The following is a 19,500-nucleotide window of genomic DNA, read 5'->3' as shown; positions in this document are numbered from 1 at the left end:
CAGCCTGTCTCTTTGACAACATGCAACAGCTATGTGGTGTTGAGCAGTTTTTCGAGAAAGGCTCTCACTCACACTCACAGAACTTAGCTAACAGCTAAGACACAAGCTAGCCGCTCTTCTATGGCATTATAGGCTAGCTTTTAGCCTTTGAAGCTAATCTGAAGGCACATGTAATGAACGTTAGGCCTGTTAAAGTCCCTGGGGGAGAGAAAGTGGAATAAAGTCCAGACTGACATCAGACCGTCTTTACCTGGAATGATTCAAATGATCCGGCTCTTTATTTAAACTTCACCGATGAACAATTCTTGGTTGCGCAATAAAGCTTGGCTGTTTTGAAAATGGCGACGGCGTTAATACGGTGACCAACTGCGCATGTCTAAAACCGTAGTCTGACGTACAGGCTTGGGAAGTAACTAGGAAGTAAATGATTACATGTAATCGGGATACATGAAAAAGGTAACTAGTTACAGTAATAAAGATTATGGTTACATATAGTAAAGAATGGATTACTAGCAGGATTACAATTTAAAAATGCATTGCTGTGCACTGTAAATATGAACTCTTGTTGTCCACACACACACACACACACACACACACACACACACACACACACACACACACATGGCTCTTAACTTTTTAAGTTTAAGACCAGTGCACCCGAAAAATAAATGACTAGAAACCAGATATCAGTGCAGTGTAATCCTAAAATGGAAAAATATTGTTATTGTATTCTTATAGAAGAAACAGGTGACACTAGATAGATTGGCTGAAAGCCTGCTGTAACCAACACATAAGGTCTGAAATGAGGAGTAGGCAGGAGGGCTCCCGAATTTGTAGATGAAATAGTGCAATTCAAAGAATTCATCAAAAACAAAGACAATAAAAGTGTGCGGCACTTGCTTCAAATAATAAGGAAGAGGAACCTGTCATCAGTTTTTCCAAATGTGGATATTGCCTTCAGGATTTACTTAACTCTCCCTGTAACAAATGCCTCTGGAGAGCGCTCCTTTTCAAAACTTGGGCTTGTCAAGAACAGGATACGGTCTACAATGGGACAAGAAAGGCTCACCCACTTGACATTGATGTCATTGGAAAGTGACATTGTTAGAACATTGGACTTCACCACTCTAGTCAAACGCTTTGCCACGGCAAAAGTCAGGAAGAAGACATTTCAGGTACGAACAGACTTGAATACTGCTTGATTGATTTGTGCAATAATTGTGAGAATGTGTGTGTGCACTGTAATAATAACAGCAATAATAAATACTAAATAATAATAATAAAAGTGCTTGTTGTGACATCTCAGTGGCAATGTTTTCTTTCCAATCAGGCTGTTTATGAAAGAACATGATGGCTAAACCTACAGTTTGTGTTTGTAAGTTAGAATGCTGACAGGAGAGCAGGTGGTGACATGAAAGTTAGTGAGAAAAGGAGAAGATACTGAATAATGACATCACAACAGTATAATCCTAATGTTGATTTAAAATGAGATATTCCTTTAAATACGGCTAAAAAAGGTAAAAAAAAACACTCAAATTTTTTTCCGCCGGCGCCCGTTGGGCGCCGCCGAAGCCCCCCCTTCCGCTTGAGGGGGGGGCCCTGCAGAGATGAATAGCCCAGGGGCCCATGAAGTGTAAAATCGGCCCTGGGAGTAGCCTACTGTTTTCCAGACTCCAGTAGTCAGAAATAGTCAGAAATTTGTTCAAAAGTAATCTACATTATACTTTTATGGTGATACTTGGATTACCATACTGATTACATTCTTAACAGGTAACTAGCAATTGTATTGGATTACATTTTTAAAGTAACCTTCCCAACCCTGCTGACGTAGGTCTGTATTGGTGATGTTGCACAGTGACTGCATAGAAATCAGTTTGACTTATAAGCATTACTAAAATGAAATAAATGTTACATTGACTTCTCACCCACACCAAATCCTGGCACATCACCCCAGTCCTCAAATAACTCCACTGGCTTCCCATCTCCCACCGGATCAAGTTCAAAATCCTCTTCATCACTAAGAAAGCCCTTCATCAACTGGGCCCCCCTTACCTTACAAACCTCCTCTCCCCCACCAACCCTTCCGGTCCCTCAGATCCACCTCAGCTGACCTCCTTTCCACCCCCAAATCCAACCTCCGCAGTTTTTGGGGCAGCTCCCAGGCTCTGGAACTCCCTTCCCTAAGACATCAGAAACTGAGAGTCCCTCACAGTCTTCCACTCCTGCCTCAAGACCCATCTCTTCTCCACCACCTTCTTAAGTCTCCCCCCACCCTCCGTGTGCTGTGTGTTCACTAACGTCACGCGCTCCTACACTGTTTAGTACGTGTATTATAAAACTTTTTTTTTTGAAGGAATGGAAGTCCTCCTCTTCACCTTCTTTCCAACTGTGGTTGACGGACATGACCTCCGTTATACGGATGGAGAGACTTCAGTTCCTGAGGACCAACTCACTTGGAGTGTTTTTAACCATTTGGGAGCCGTTTCTAGCCGACCTCGACGAGGTTAGGGGTGACGGGTGACTTTCCTGGCTGGTTTCTCATGGATCCCTTGCGTGGGATTCCGGGCACGATGTCTCTCAGAAGCACTTAAGCACCTTATGCAGCTGGTAATCACCATGTAAATGTTGATAATGGTAATATGTTTTTTCTTTTCCTGTGTCTGAGCGTGTTCGTTTGTCTTGTCTGTGCATTGTTCCGAAAATTTTAAATAAAAATAGAAGGTATTATACAATTTTTATGACACTGTACCACAAATATTTCATATTAAGGTGGGTTATTTGTTGGACCTATGTTAATTATAAGTAACTAAGGACACACTGATTTGAAAATATCTTTATTGTCCATATGAAATAACAGTGAAAAGAACAGTACATCCCACTGCCTGCTTCTCGTTTCTCCCCTCTCAGCTTCCCACCTGTGAGGGTTGCACTGACGGAACTCTACATAGCGTGTAGCCATCTCTAAACGTCACGTGGAGTATACTTCTATAGCTGTGTTGTTGAGGTAATACATGTTCAAACATGAAGAGCCGTTACATTTGTAATACTTGGTAGTTAATCGTGCATTCAATTGACATGTTTGAAGAAATTGCAGTGAGACCACAAGCTCCCATTTCATGGGAACACGATTCGAAAGTAATTTGTTTCTTTTATCATAAAAAAAAAAAAAAAGTGTCTGAAACCACGCCTATTCTCTTTAGTGACAGTACGTTTACTGAAGCCGAGCCCCAGACTAGAAGAAACCACTTCGCTTCCTCAACCCCTTTCTATTAGTTCAGGGCAAAAAGCACTATCACAAAGTCCTTGAGAATGTATTGGGATCTTTTAAATATCAAAAGCCAGCAATCTTTTATTTAATGTACAGAAGAAACAGCGGAATTGCAACATAGTCACAGTTTTATTAAAGAAAACCTACTCAGAACTTAAAGAACAAACATATTAAAGCACTTATTTGTGTTTTGGACACTTGACAAATTCAAGCCATTTTGATTTCCATCCAACATCGGTCCAATTCAAGCAAAGTTAAAGCAAGGTTGTCCCGAGAAGCCCAGTGCCTGCAGAGACAGACATAGGTAATTAGACCGACACCAAACCCAAAACATGCATTCTGCAAAAACTTTGCGCCTGTATTATTTCTTTTAAGAGGTTGGCCTAAGATCAAAGGATTCAAAGTTTGGTGTACAGTGGAAAAGAGGAAAAAAACAGAGAAAAAGCATGCTCACCTTTAAATCCTTCTTCAGGCATTCTCACTGAGAAAGAACAAGCAGATGAGTCAATATAAGGACAGACATGTTAGCATGATGCTGCTATCGTTATAAGGTGAAATATCAGGAGGTAAAGATGAGAACACAACGTAAATATCAGGAGGTAAAGATGAGAACACAATGTAAATATCAGGAGGTAAAGATGAGAACACAATGTAAATATCAGGAGGTAAAGATGAGAACACAATGTAAATATCAGGAGGTAAAGATGAGAACACAATGTAAATATCAGGAGGTAAAGATAAGAACACAATGTAAATATCAGGAGGTAAAGATAAGAACACAATGTAAATATCAGGAGGTAAAGATGAGAACACAATGTAAATATCAGGAGGTAAAGATGAGAACACAATGTAAATATCAGGAGGTAAAGATGAGAACACAATGTAAATATCAGGAGGTAAAGATGAGAACACAATGTAAATATCAGGAGGTAAAGATGAGAACACAATAGCCACTTTCACACATGAACTCCGGATCAGGTCAGGGTTGCCCCCCACTGAGCCTGCCCCGGATGATAGGTGAAGTGTACCCTTTCACACATGAGGCATGTTGCATTCACACATGAGTAGCACCTCCGCAGAGTTTGTAAAGTAGAGAGGGGGCGGGCGGCGGGGGTGGGGGAATTTGGGCATGACCACACAGTTGTGAAAACTAAAAATACATAATGGGCGATAACTGGCTAACGTTCACGGCATATAATCGTTTGCGCATAACGTTAGTAAGTAATTAATTAAACAACCCTACAACTCACACCCAGATGCATCGATTTCCTCGAGTCGCAAGCAGTACAAACAAAACAGGTCTTTGCTATGTTCAGTCCTAAAATGCCTCAAACCTACTAGAATTATACAGAATACAGGAAGCTAGACGTTTTTACCTTCAAAATAAAATAAATGTTGTATTACTTAGTAACAAAAAATCAGAATGTCGACTCACTACGGGTTAAAATTGACTTTTCGAAGGGAGCAGATATTCTTCCAGTTTATCTCCGTTCTGTATCTTTCGAAACACACACAAAAAAACATTACACGTGCATTTACTTTATTTAATTGCCATTATTGCGAAGGTTATACCCGGAAGTTTTCGTTTTATACTGCCTGACTTGACGCTACTTGGAATTTGCGCGAACGCTGTGTAAACGTTAAATCAAAGACATGAACGCAACCAGATCCAGATACCCTACCTAGCGATGTCCAATACTGGGAAGCGGGACGACCCTCACGTCCAAAAATACTTATTAAATGTGTGTGCTGTGCGAAGCAGACATGAAATCAGATCAGAGCCATGAGCCTTTCAATCCAGCAATCCGCAACATGTTGGCTGTCGCACACGGAGCAGTTTTGAGCTTCATTTGAAAACCAAATGGCATGATGTGTTTTTTGCTCGCTCATCACATCGACTATTTATATAATAATAATCTGTCACGATCGTCTCTGTCCTCATGCACTCACGAGCTCACAGAGCTCTGGAGGGGGGGGGGGGGGACAATACGCTTCTGCGACTACGGCTGGGGGTACACTTCCCTTCGGCTAGGACGAGGCTCCGCGGGAGCGCGCATGAGCCGCATGCAGACATTCACACATGACAGCCAGCCGTATGGCCTCTAGATAACTCCTGAATTCCAAACATGTGTGAAAGCAGCTAATGTAAATATCAGGAGGTAAAGATGAGAACACAACATACCCTGATAGACATCATCCATTGCCGCATAATCTGCTATGGGTTCATCAGCCTGCATGGAAACAAACACAAGAGAAGTTTGAGAGCCAAGAAAACCAGCTGGTCTGGAAAAGCGTCCATGGCACGAGGCTGCAACGGAGAAGGGTGCCTCATCTCCACTAACTGGGGCACTATTGATTCGTCCTATTTACACAAACTCAAGTTGGAGACTGGTGGGAAATCTCCACCCAGGAATTGACAAATCCAAACTTCAAGTAATAATCAGTGACATTTCATCCTACTATACAATGAGGAAAACTCTGACGCCGAATAGTAAAACAATATATAGTATAAATACCATAAATTCCGGACTATAAGGCGCACCGGAGTATAAGCCGCAGCAGCAAAATTGCCTGTTTGTTACATATATAAGCCGCACCGGACTATAAGCCGCGGGTGTTTTAATGTTTTTTTTTTTTTTTATTGTGTTTTAATGTTTAATTACCATATGTAAGGGTTAGTGCACAGAGGGGATTGTCGGGAAAGAGATGGCTGTTTGAGGAAGCTCCCATTTATTAACATTTCAACAAAACAACATAACACAACACCACCTGTGTTTTTTTTTACAGTGCACACAGTGTCCGCGGTGTGGTGAAAAGAGGGCAAGAGAGGAAATTAAAACAGAAGTGGATTTATAGTTAGAAAGAGTGCTAAAGAAGAGAGAATTCCGTTTTTTATTTTTTATTTTTGCTGAAAAAATCCATAGATAAGCCGCACCGTTATATAAGCCGCAGGGGCCAAAAAACGGGGGAAAAGCCGCGGCTTATAGTCCGGAATTTACGGTACTATATATTACCCATTTTCATGCAATATGTTCCTTGTGCTCGAGTTGTGAGTCTGCGTTTTCACTGAGGCCGTCTAGCAGTGTAGAAACATGTTGCTGTGTAACGTACCTTGAGACAGATGATGCTCTCGGGGATCACGCCCAGACTGCCCAGTGTGGCTGAGTCGTCCGTTAGACATTTTCCATCAATGGAGAGGTTCTGGTCGAATGGAGCCACAGAGAAGGCGTGCATGATCTACAGGACCACAAGCACAGTTCAAAGCTATTCTTGTGAATACGGTATATCAGGGTATATGCAGGATTCCTGAAGTTAAATTCAATACCTTTTAAAGACCTTTTCAATATTTTTAAGACCTCAACGCCACTTTCATCACATCAGCGATAGGGGTGTAAATAAAAGGTTTCTTCACAATATGATATTGCATAGATTATTTGGACAACAATACAATATTTGCTGATATCACAAAGTCTGCCACGATACGATTTTAATTCAATTCAGGGCTCTGCGATCGATATGAGACGATATCATTATGCCCATTTAACACAATCAGCACAATAGATACACAATGTAATACCTCATCAAATGGCAATTAAGAGTTTTTAATACTTTTTAAGGGCCTTCATTTTCCATAAATTGATTTATCAACTTTCAATACTTTTCAGAAGCACGTGTTCATGAAGATGAGCTGGTTTGGGGCTTTTTCACCTGTATCTTCAGCTCCTTCAGGGTCTGGTTGGCTGAGACGATGAGTGCTTTCTCTCCTCGGAGTTTCCTGTGCCGGGTGCTTCTCCTGATTCCTCCTGCTTTAAAGATACTGGTGACGGGGGCAGGACCTGCTGCAGCATCGCCGTCACTCAGCTTTAGACGCTTCGCTCCGTCCTCTGACTGGAGGAGAGAAAGTCATGTGACTAGAAGTAAGACTCACATTGGGTGACGGCTGCATCATCTTGTAAGCACCCAAAAGGTATCCAAAGCCCCTTCTTAACATGAACTCTGGATTATAACCGTAGAACCAGGTCCAGCTTTTCCCCACAGTTACCCTGCTAGACGCCTGTGGAACCAGCTCCCAGGAACTGTTCGGGCCTCGGAATCCCTCGCTGTTTTTAAAATTAACCTTAAGACCCACCTGTTCCGCTCTGCTTTTTACTAGCTCTGAGTTTTTTTTAGCTGTTTTTAGCTTGTTTTTATCTCGTCTTTTAGCTACTGTAAAGCACCTTGAGATTTGTTTTACATTTTAAAGTGTGCTATATAAATTAAAGCCATTATTATTATTATTATTAGACATCATAGACATGACTCAATAAATAGGGATGGGGCCGATCCGATCCAATATCTGTATCGGGTGCCGATATTGGCACTAATTCACGAATCGGATCGGAATCGGGGGGGGGGGTAATATATACTGTATATATATATTTTTTTTGCTGGCCGTAATTTGCCCATGTATAATAGTATCCTTCTTTGCCTTGTATATTTTCTTAATTTTGTCTGCTTTTTGCAAGGTATATAAAAATAAGAATCTTTAATTAGCCAAATCTTTGCCTATACTGTATATTCAAGAAAAATATTGGTATCGGCATAATATCGGTATCGGCAGATGTCCAAATTCAGGTATCGGAATCGGATCGGAAGTGAAAAAATGTGGATCGGTGCATCCCTAAAGTAGGAAAGCTGTGCGCACATCCAAAAAGCGCACTGGGCATCAGGTGCAGGACAAACAAGTGAAATAAAAAAATAAGGGAATTGTCCGCACACTGATTGATCAGTGCATCCCTATCAATAAACCAGTGAATCACTTTCTAAACATGAGGAGAAGCTCCGGCGTGGTTTGGGGCACAGTGCTGCTGCCTGCTGCAGAGGAGAGCGTATGGAGAGCGCATGAAAGGAACAGAATAGGCTACAATTCTCTGCTCTGGATCTAAATAAATGTTTTGAATGCATGTATTCCTCTAGTATTCTACTCTTATAGCTTCTCAGGGTTGATGTGTACCGTATATGTAAAAACTGTTGTCTATTAAAAAGGATTGGGGGGAGGGGGAGAGGCAATACTCTGGCAGACCACCAGGCAGAGCTCCATTTTAGGAACCAATGCATTAGCTTATTGCTGTTAATGGGGTCGCCGGGGTGATGGACTTACCTGGCTGAAGTCTGGATCTCTCTCTCCATCGACCTTAGGTTGCTCTTCCTTCTCCTCCTCTGCCTCTGAGCTGCTAGCGTTTGGCTCTGGACCCGCCTCCTTTACCATCTACACAGTGGATGACATGAGACACTCAATTGGACTCTCTAGCCCTTTCCAGAAATGAACTCTGGACTATGCCCGTTGAATCAGGTCCAGGTATTTCCCGGAGTTACCCTTCCAGACATGAGGGATTGTTGTTTCTAAACATGAGGAAAATGGTCCGGTGTAGAGGCTAGAGTAGTGTGCTGTGGACATGTGTGCTGCACACTAGGAGTCACAGTGTTTATGCGAGGCAGACTTTTAACCCGTTGATACCTGATGCAGCATTTGTGTGTGCATCCCTGTAAGACCGCATCAAAGGGATATACACGCAAACGCTGCATCAGGTATCAATGGGTTAATGACATTTTTCAATATAGACTACATCAGAGAAATATTTCAGAAAGCAATTGTCCACTCCATGAAAAACCTTCAGCGCATTACTCAGGCGATAATGTGGGGTGGCAATGTGCCAAAAAATGAGTGAGCGCTTGTTTACTCTTCGCCCCAAAAGCCGCCAGTCAAAATAGTGGTTGCACTAACGTTAGACGGTGGAAAATGCAAGTGCCATGATTCAAGTGCATATCTGACTAGTTTTCCATTTATTTCTGCCCACAAAAGTTATGTCTGGAATATAATGCAACACCTATCATGTTATTGCATTTTCACGATACGAGACAGAGTACCGGGAGGAAAAGAAACCCTTCAACTGAGCCGTTTGCAGCACTCGGCACGTGAGGAAATCGATGCATTTACCGTTGGGTTCCCAGATTGGACATGAATCAACAATGCAAATGGTAGACTGTCCTTATGGATTCTTCTTCTTACCCTCTTGTCTTCAATGACTTTGCGGATGTAGATGGTGGCCTGGGTGTACTCTCTCAGGTCCCTCTGCTGCTGGCAGATGAAGCCCTCTCGGCAATCCCAACACAGCTCTGGACACAACAACACACGTCAACTTTCAATCCAAGGAAGACGAGCGTCCAAAATTTCAAACCACATGACAACGATACGAGTGCATAAACACCAAGTAGAAAAAGAGCATGTTGGGGTGGATCCACTCGCCCCAGCTTTCCCCCACTCTTACCGGGGTGAGTGCTGTACTGGGTGCTGGAGTCGCTGTACTGGGTGCTGGAGTCGCTGGGCATGGCCTGGCAGGAACAGTGGATGGAGATTGTATGGTCTACAATGAAGAGTCTGCTGATCACCTCCCATTCGCTCGGCCAGAGCAGAGCTATACTGTGCAGGACAAACATCACAACATGAGACCACAGTGCCACTACACACTACCTGCATGTTGCTGGTCAGGTGGCGATACTCTCTCTGTGACGTCAGGAAGTGTATAGTGTCACAAATATAGCTTACATATTATATGTTGAGGTCAACTATTTATAATTCACCGTATGAAATTTGCTTCCCAAAGGTAGATAAATGCCATGTCATGCTAGCTTGTCAGGAAGGGGGCTAAATAACGCTCCAAAAGCATTTTGACTCTAACCCATTGATACCTGATGCAGCATTTGCATGTATATCCCTCATTTGTGTGTGTATCCCTTTAAGACTGCGAACTGCGTGACCCGAAAATATTTCTGCTTTGAAAAAATGGCCACGCGGAAAAAAAAATTCGCTTTGCATCAGGTATCAATGGGTTAAATGCTGTTTCAGAGCCTTTTCCCTCCCGTCATGAAAAGCCCCACACTCACTGTTGTGCATCTCCGCTGACCAGGGACTCGTAGGTGAACATGAAGCCTCCATGGGGGCAGAGCAGATGGCTGTTCTCCACGCTGGACACTGGAGACAATTTAGTGGGCTTTCTAGAAAACACAGAGAAATGGCATTTGCTAGGCGGACCTGCAAAGCTGCTGCCGACCGAATCCCACGCCATTTATCTCGACACGCACCACCAACACTGTTGCACCAAACGCCATGACTGACATCCCCACTTTCAACTGTTGAAACATTCACTGTGGAAACCTTCACTGTGGAAACAAACATACCTGATGAACTTTCTCCACTCCTCCACAAACTCGAGGGAGACAATGTAAAGGACATCTGTGCCCTAGAGGGACAAAAGCAGAAAGGATTTTTTCCCCTACATTTTCAATTGTTATAGTTTATCCTATTTTCATTGACTTTTAATAGAATATATAAAAATTCTATGAAAAAATTCAATTCAAAATATTAAATATTATTTAATCTTTTTTCATTAGTTTCATACCATACATATTTTTCATTCGCGTTCCTTTTCCTGGATGCTCTCCTGCTGTTATTTTGTACATTGTACATACAGTACATGCTGTAATTCATATATTTTCTACTCAAGGTGCTGTGTGTTACATTTTTAAACGTCAATGTATCATGACACCATGGTATACAAAGGACAGGACACTTCTTTTTTTAATCGCCATAAAGCAATATGATAGCGTTCGTGCCGTAAAACAATACAGCAGATTTCCTGCCGTTTCTGACCTGGTGGCACACAACGTAAAACGCAGCGCAGAGGCTCTCGATCTTCTCATTGATGGTCTTGTTTGTTTATGGTAATTAAACTAAGGTCTCAAATCCAACACGTTGATGATTTAACGTTAAAATGTTGCTCTTCTCGTTACCCTTCCAGTGTTTGTAATTGTCAATTAAGTTTACCAATACCTATTTACTCTCTTATTTTCACCCTATTTCTGCGTACAGACGGGAGGTGGAACAGCTGGCCCTTTGGTGCGGTCAGAAGAACATGGGAGCTGAACATGCTCAAAACTGTAGAGATGATAGTGGACTTCAGGAGGAGCCCTCCAGCACTGCCCCCCTCAACAGCAGCGTGTCTATAGTGGAAACATACAAGTTCCTAGGATCCATAATCTCCCAGGACCTAAAGTGGGAGAGGCCAACATAGGCATCATCAAGAAGGCAAAGCTGAGGTTGTACTTTCTACGGCAGCTCAGGAAGTACAAACTGCCTCAGGAGCTGCTGATCCAGTTCTACACCGCCATCATCCAGTTTGTCCTCTGCAACTCCATCAGTGTCTGGTCTGGCTCTGCTGCAAAACAGGACAGGCACAGACTACAAAGGGACACTCCGGGCCAACCTGCCCCCCATCCAAGACTTGTCCTCCTCCAGAGTCAAGAAAAGGGCAGGAAACCATTGGCCCATCTCACCCTGACCATGATCTGTTTGAACTCCTCACCTCTGGGAGGCGCTATAGAGCACTGGACGCCAAAACCACCAGACACAAACGGTTTCTGGCCATCACTCTGATGAACACCTAAACCAGCCACTTGAAAACTTAGCTTACGCTTACTGTGGAATAAGTGCACACACACACGCACACACACACGCAAACCAAACTTATTTTATGCAGTAGTTGCTGTAAACTTTTGCAAATGTGTAAATGTACCCGCGGCTCGTCGGTTTTAACTTGTGCATACCTTCTCTTCTCTATGGGAGTACTTTGAGAGCAACACAAACCAGAGTCAAACTCCTTGTATGTCTACATACTTGGCACATAAAGCGGATTCTGATTCTATTTGTTCCTATTTTGCTGCTGCAAGGACCCGATGATCTCACAGGAATCATTCCAGTCAGCTAATCTCCAACAGCTTCAAAGATCTGAGCAAGTTTTCGTAGCTACAGAGGACTGACTGCTTCTTGGCTACCTGTGGCCACTTGATGAGCGTTGGCCGGTTCTTCTCCTGGAAGAGGTTGAGAAGCTGGTTCTTCTGGTCCAAGGCCATCATCTTACTGACTGCCTCGTTGTCCTTCTCCTCCTGCTCCAATGTCTGAGCAGACAAGAAGGAAAAGCTTGCATACAACAGTGTTCACTAGAAAACTACACCCATCAGAATTATGTCTGCATGACTGTGCTATTTCTCATTGGGAGAAACCAACCCTTAATTTTATTTTAATCAAAACAACTAAAACTGAATTTAAGGCTTAAGCCTTAGACCATTTAAGGCCTTTTAAGAGATTAGATAAGACATTTTGTGACTTTGGCATGACACTGCAGACACCATGTTAAGAGCACTGCTTACAAAAACAAACATTATAGGTAAACTAATCACAAACTTGAACTAGGTCCAGGTTGTAAAAAAAACCTTTAAGTGTCCGTCTATCCCTGTTGGCAAGCTTGCAACCACTTTTCTCCTTTGCTGATGCAGTTTGTGTATAAAATATGTTGTGATGATTTTTCAGATTGTGTCCATTGTCACATTCAATCATTGTACAGTTTTGGTGATTGGCACAGTTGCCATTTGACCTCTTTGGAGCTCAGCTGCTTAACGTTTGTTTGAAAAGTCGTAAAAGCTCTTTTAGATCTGCTGCTCTTCCTGCCTGTTTTGTCTGTTATTGTGTATTGCAGCGTTGGTACATCAGTGCTCGCTCACCAGGCACTGCTGACAGGACTCTTGGCTTTGGGTGAACTCTGGGGCTTTGGGGAAGTATGCCCTCAGCTTGGTCCAAACCTCAGATGATACCAGCTTCCGCTCACAATCCAGGATGCACAGACCCCCTGCAGCAGGAACACACATCAGGAAGAGGGTTAGGGCCACATGTGAAAAAGTGAAACCAGCTCAATGTCTTCAGATGGTGTGCGTGTGTATGTGTGTGCGTATGCACGCACGCAAGTGATAGACCAGGATTGGAAAATCACCGGCCACCAAGTGCCAAATACTGGTAAAAATATGTCTTTGAGACATAATCAATAAGGCTCGCCTGTCACACTGGTTCTATACAGTCTTTGCCTGTTCTCAAACTTTGCCCCTGCTGCCCACCATACACTCTTTCCGACTGTGAGCCAATCAAATCCAGGTAGAACACTGGCTCTGTATCAAACAGACTCCTGATTGGACAACGTTAAGCCGTAACATATAAACTCCTTGTTCTCTGCTGTCTGGAAGGTTAACTAACAAAAAGAAAATCTTAAGACAAAAGCAGAAAAAGATCCATTGTCCAAGTGAGATGGCAAGCTTTCAAACTCAAAACCTTCAAACTCTAAATGTGCTCTTGGATCTTCATTGCAGGTCAGGTGAGACTTTTAATGTGAAAAATGTACAGTACATTAAATGGGCAATAACGTGAATGTGGGCAGGTAAATGTATTTTGTTGTCCAACCCTGGGCAGGTCATTTAGGACAGCGTGGTCAGTACCATGGGCAGGTCATTTAGGACAGCGTGGTCAGTACCATGGGCAGGTGAATTGGGTCAACTCAGTACCGTGGGTGCAGAGGATGTCCTCATTGAATGTCTTCATGTCCTCCTCGTTGCCCTCTGAGAGTTCTGGGCCAAACTCTACAAGCAGAAAATTAAGCTGAGATGTCAGAGTTGCTAATCGCTATCAGAGATGTCAGAGTTGCTACTCGCGATCATAAACTGATAGAACACAGTGATTTGACCTAAAGCCAGCTCCTGAAAGCTTTTCTATTTGCTGTCCTAAGCACAACAGAGTCTGAGAACAATGCTCTGCTGAACAGGAAGTGATGCGTTTGGAGTAAACAGAAGAAGAACTGTGAGTTAGCATGAGCAGTGACAGTGAACAGACAAAGAAAAGAGCGCCACTGACAGAAACTCCAGGGAATCATTTTTAGGAACTTGTGTTCCCACAGTTTTCAATGACTTTCACGCTCTTTTGGGCTGAAATTCATGTTTTGTGTTAAAACATTTGGACAGATCCTTAAGACATCATACAGGCCTCTTTTTTTTTCGAGATCTCTCCTTTTTCTAAAATACACAAACTTTCAACGATTTTCAAGAGCTATGGGAACCCTGTAATAACTTAAGTAAAATAATCATGAATAACAACAACAGAAATAACAATAACAACAATAATAATAATGACAACAAAAAAATCGATTACCATTACCACTCCAGCCATAACAGCTACCTTTGCTGTTGGTGCTGTGTGGTCCCTCTCCGTTGGTCTGACCATTGCTGTGTTTGGTTTTGTGTTCGTCCTCCTCTAGCTGCTCCATAGCCAGCTGTCTCCAGCTACGCAGAGACGCCTTGCCCACCCAGTAGCCCTCACCACTGACACACACACACACACACACACACACACACACACACACACACACACACACAAATATATGCTGATAGTGAGAACAGAAAGCAATGCACATTTGGCTCTTCCAGTACATGTTTCCTGCATCTGGAGTGTTTGATATTGTGACCAGCTACTAGTAGTACAGCTACTAGTAGTACAGCTACTAGTAGTACAGCTACTAGTAGTACAGCTACAAGTAAATATTCAAGTGTGTGCATTTGTCTCCAACATCTGTATATTAGGACATCTTTGATAGTGTTTTGTTTACAACACACCTCAACAAACTTTCTGTATGGCTTTCTGTAGAGTTGTTCATGTGATTAGGATGAGACATTGTGCACATCATTTACCGTAAATTCCGGACTATAAGGCGCACCGGTGTATAAGCCGCACCTGCAGAGTTGACTGTTTTTTACATATATAAGCCGCACCGGTCTATAAGCCGCGGGTGTTTTGATGTTTAATTACCATATGTAAGGCTTCGTGCACAGAGGGGATTGTCGGGAAAGAGATGGCTGTTTGGGGAAGCTCCCATTTATTAACATTTCAACAAAACAAAAGTCAGGTCACTAATCCCCAGACAAAATCACACATTGTGAGATGCTTAAAAATCACCATCGGCGGGAGCTTTACTCCAGATGCTGTGCAGCCAAGAACACAAGTGAAATTCGTTCTCTCGTGACCTGTGGTTCTCAACGTGATGGACGATTCACCTTTCTTGTTAACAGTCCTAGTGAGAGGCAGGTCGAACGTCAAAGGCACTTCATCCATATTTATGATCTGCTCCGGTCCGATGGAATATTCCTTGATCTTTCTTTGTGTGAATTCGCCGAAGTTTGTAATTTTCTCCTGGTAGTCGGGAGGGAGTTGCTGACACAGTCGTCCGCGCCCTGACGGACAGTCCCTTTCATCTCGGGTTTGTGCATGATCCTTTGCTGCTGCTGCTGTTGTTGTTCCTGTCTCGCTACTGTCTCAGACATGGCTTTCAGGCTCAATCGCCGCCATCGTCGTAACACAGCCAGTTCTCCATCTTTTGAAGCATGATGTTAGATTACAACGAGCTAGTTGTGTGGCTTAGCCTTCCAAAATGTTGCTGTTAGTTTTTTAGAATGTAATACATAGAATTGGGAATGTTACATTCAATTTCATTCAGACTGTCTTTCAGGCTCAATCGCTGCCTTTTTCCCCCCGGAGCGAGGGAGGAGGGAGGGTGTTTTACCGTAGTGGCTGAGAGAGAGTAGTGGCACAGTGCTCCAATCAGGTCGCGAGGCACATTTTTTGCAACATCATCCAATCAGGGTCTCGCTCTCATAATGTCTGTCTTGCTCTCGTTCTGCCTCATACCAACATCCATAGATTTTGGAGGTTCCCGAGTGGCCGTTTGCTGGAAAAATCCATAGATAAGCCGCACCGTTATATAAGCCGCAGGGGGCAAAAAAGGCCAAAAAACGGGAAAAAAGCCGCGGCTTATAGTCCGGAATTTACGGTACATAAAAGCTGTTCATATTGCACATATTTTTTAAGTGATTATTTTTGTCTTGTTCTGCTGTTATTTTGTTTTCCCTCAATGTGGTACTTCATACTTTTCATTTATACATTTCAGTGTTTCCCACAGGATTTGGAGTTGTCGCGGTGGGGGGGGGGTGGACAGTTTTGTTTCTGTTTTGTTACTACCATTCTCTATTCTTTCACAATTTGCTACTGCAATGACACAATTTGCACACAGGAAATACTGAAGTTTCATTTCCGTAACCTAATCTTGACTTGGATGCACAACATGACAACGCATTCACTTGCCATGGGTGTGTTTACCTGAGTGTGCGTTTGGCCTGGCTAGACACTTCCTTGAAGTCCTCGTTCAGCTGGCTCTTCAGTCGCAGCACCCGACAACGCTGGCCCACACACTCCTTACACAGAGATGAGCCTGGACACACACACACAAACCAACACACACACACACACACACACACACACAAACCAACACACTAGATAACCCTTTTCATGTGATGGGGAAAGGAAGTCAGAAGCCAGTGTGAAATTGAAATGTCCTTCTGTGGTCTTTCACAGATCTGGAAGCACTTTGGCTAAACCAGCCATAAATATCCTGATACATGGGAGAGACTGATGGGTGCAGTTTTGAGTAGGCTTGTATAGCAAATAGCAAAACCTATATCAAATATCAGTCAGTATTTTTAATATAATTGCCATTTGCCATTAGTGGCTATAGAAATACTGTAGAGAATACACGTAGAAATACAATTCCTATATGCCTTTATTTTGAAGGCTAAACGCCCAAACCGGAAATCTTGTTTCTGGTCATTCGAGCTAAACTTACCCAGCCTGGTAAACCAGCCGGTCACGGGAACTCACATTTCATTTCCTTCTACCAGACCGTCTGGCCTCCAGCTTGCACCCAGTGTTTGCAGTGGGCGGGTGTACTTGCCTTGACAGACAACTCCTTCAGCCAATCAGTGTTGGATCCAGTCAAATCCAAATCCCGTGACATGGGGATGAGTAGATAATGATGAATTCTCATTGTTGGGTGAACTATTCCTAATGGTATGTGCTCTACCGGTTGAGCCAAAAAGTTAGGTGGGAGCATGGGCCGCATTGACCAATAGGAAGCCCAGCCATCACCTTACTCTAGTCTTACCACATGCCAGTCAATCTGTTGCATACTGCTGTACAGAAAAATAGCACAGTCTGATGTCTGACAATTGAAACAAAATAACAAAAATGTCTGAAACCTCAATTCTGCCAGTCTCCATCGGGCAAGAACTTCTCGACTATTGATTTTTGAACTGTACTGCGTTTGAAGCTCTCAGTATCAGTATTTGAAGAAGCTGATGTTTTGAGATGTGTCTTACCGTCCAGTCGTGGTCCTCCGCCGTAGCGCTCGTAGAGGAGCTGGGCGGCTTGCAGAGAGACCCTCTTGGCGTCTCCCACCTTGTCGGGGTGCAGGTTGCCGTGGGAACAGAGGAAGAGGGAGTTGTCGATTTCTTTGGTGGCGGTGGAGTCATCCAGCCACTTCTTCAGCCACTCCAGGGGGATAAATTCATACGGCTGGCCTGAGGAGGGCAAGTACAAACATGAGGATTTACATAGATAAACTCATACGGCTGGCCTGAGGAGGGCAAGTACAAACATGAGGATTTACATAGATAAACTCATACGGCTGGCCTGAGGAGGGCAAGTACAAACATGAGGATTTACATAGATAAACTCATACGGCTGGCCTGAGGAGGGCAAGTACAAACATGAGGATTTACATAGATAAACTCATACGGCTGGCCTGAGGAGGGCAAGTACAAACATGAGGATTTACATACTGCTTCAGATGGCTTTCAGATGGCAAATTATCAAGTGAACCATCATTTATTAACCACCAAACATGTCAAAATGTTTAGTAAATTCGACTCAAACAATGGCTTTACAATTCATCATCATCGTCATCATCATCTTCAACCGCTTATCCGGGATGGGGTTGTGGAGGTAGCAGTTCCAGCAGGGGACCCCAAACTTCCCTTTCCCTGGCCACATTAGCTAGCACTGACTGGGGGATCCCGAGGCGTTCCCAGGCCAGCGTGGAGATAGCCAGTGGCTAGTGTTTGGGAAGAGGTTGGGTATACTCGGAACATGCTCTTAACAGATTTGAAAACTGAATTGAAGTGAACAACCTGAATTTCTATTCTAACCCTTTTTTCTTTTCTTTTTACTGTGAACTCTATTTTTGGTTAATAACATAACATCTAGGTTGTTTGATTATTTGGACTTGCCTGTAAAGGACATTTTTCTTTTGAGAGTGGTTTTCATTGTACCTCCAATACAGATTCACTGTGTTTGCATTGTCACTGGGATTATTGCTTTGATTATGTATTGCATTATGCTTGGTGGTTTAGATTGATGCTATGTGGGTTCATGTCTTAAACGCTGGCATCCCAATAACCTACAATCTGCTAGAGAAAAATGTATATTATCAATGTTTGTTTATTAACGAGCCCCTGGCATCCTCCTGTCATTTTGCAAAAGTGGCCCTCGGGCAAAGCAAGTTGAGTATCCCTGATGTAGAGCCATGGCACTGTGGTGTAATAGCAAAATTATAACAGACAAGGGCGCTGTTGTGACAGTCAGGCAATACACACCTGTCCTTCTGGTGTGTTCTGAACTCTGAACAAAGGCTTACACTCTGTTTAATGTTTGTGGTTAAGTGGACTGGGGGGTGTCAGGCAGTGTTTTGACCCACCGTCTCTTGCAGGTAACAGCTCGTAGAGCTCCTTCACCTCCTCGTGCTTGGCCTTTCCCTTATCCACACTCTCTTTCCTCATGTCAGCCATCTCACAGCACCACTCCTCAAACTTATGGTTGTCTCGGTCCACCAGCCTCTGCAGGAAGTCTACGAGACATGGCACAGGTACAAAACCAAGGCATCAGACACGGACAAAATACTCAAATTGGGATATTTTTTGATTGTGTTACTTAGAATGCCAAAATGTGTTTAAAATGGATTTACCCTGGTGTCCTTTATTTTCATTTGACTGGCTTTTTAAAGTGGTAAAATGGTTTCAAAATATTTGACACAATTTGAGCAGCATAACATGGATGCCTGCAATATTTTCTTTGCCCAAATGTGAAATACTTTTCTCCCCATGAAAAACTGGTATCTCTTGATATTTGGAAATGTTTAGTCACTGTAAGCGCAACCTTATGTATTTGTTGAACCATCTACCCCACTAGAGTTTTGATAAGGATGTGATGCTGAAAATTAAACGTCAGTGTATTTTGGGGATTACAAGCAAGTTAAAAATAATGCTTTGTAAAGTTTACAGTATACCATATTGATGTGACATGAGAAAAGTGCATCCCCTAAAGCTTGTGGTAGAGAAATCTTGCCAGAGTTCCTACTTGGGTCGTTCCAATTGCATTTTTCCATGTAGGAAGTTATGCTATGGCTATGCCATACACATACAGTATACTTATATGA

The 19,500-nt window shown here is 43.0% G+C and overlaps 1 protein-coding gene across 6 annotated transcripts in view; it reads right to left on the bottom strand.

Moving 5' to 3' along the window:
• Window positions 1-2,849: 2,849 nt before the first annotated feature.
• usp48 (ubiquitin specific peptidase 48) overlaps window positions 2,850-19,500 on the bottom strand; it is a 28,658-nt gene continuing 12,007 nt past the window's right edge. For 2 of the 6 annotated variants that reach the window (XM_083660794.1, XM_083660797.1), the window contains exons 12-28: window positions 18,763-18,912; window positions 17,387-17,587; window positions 16,332-16,443; window positions 14,334-14,503; window positions 13,694-13,768; window positions 12,866-12,990; window positions 12,140-12,262; window positions 10,487-10,548; window positions 10,193-10,303; window positions 9,577-9,728; window positions 9,318-9,424; window positions 8,409-8,516; window positions 6,977-7,156; window positions 6,380-6,505; window positions 5,451-5,499; window positions 3,723-3,749; window positions 2,850-3,554 (exon numbers count right to left, since the gene is read on the bottom strand). In XM_083660794.1, coding sequence (XP_083516920.1) covers window positions 3,523-3,554; window positions 3,723-3,749; window positions 5,451-5,499; window positions 6,380-6,505; window positions 6,977-7,156; window positions 8,409-8,516; window positions 9,318-9,424; window positions 9,577-9,728; window positions 10,193-10,303; window positions 10,487-10,548; window positions 12,140-12,262; window positions 12,866-12,990; window positions 13,694-13,768; window positions 14,334-14,503; window positions 16,332-16,443; window positions 17,387-17,587; window positions 18,763-18,912 — 1,910 coding nt within the window. In that variant the 3' untranslated portion in view covers window positions 2,850-3,522. Of the gene's footprint in view, window positions 3,555-3,722; window positions 3,750-4,703; window positions 4,761-5,450; window positions 5,500-6,379; window positions 6,506-6,976; window positions 7,157-8,408; window positions 8,517-9,317; window positions 9,425-9,576; window positions 9,729-10,192; window positions 10,304-10,486; window positions 10,549-12,139; window positions 12,263-12,865; window positions 12,991-13,693; window positions 13,769-14,333; window positions 14,504-16,331; window positions 16,444-17,386; window positions 17,588-18,762; window positions 18,913-19,500 lie in introns of those variants that run through there. The other 4 variants (XM_083660795.1, XM_083660798.1, XM_083660796.1 and 1 more) reach the window with 3 other exon arrangements.

The sequence above is a fragment of the Poromitra crassiceps genome (assembly GCF_964638095.1).
Source record: "Poromitra crassiceps genome assembly, chromosome: 25".
In the NCBI taxonomy this organism is placed as follows: domain Eukaryota; kingdom Metazoa; phylum Chordata; class Actinopteri; order Beryciformes; family Melamphaidae; genus Poromitra; species Poromitra crassiceps.
Note: the sequence above shows the minus strand (reverse complement) of the source record. Positions and strands in the feature narration are given on the sequence as shown.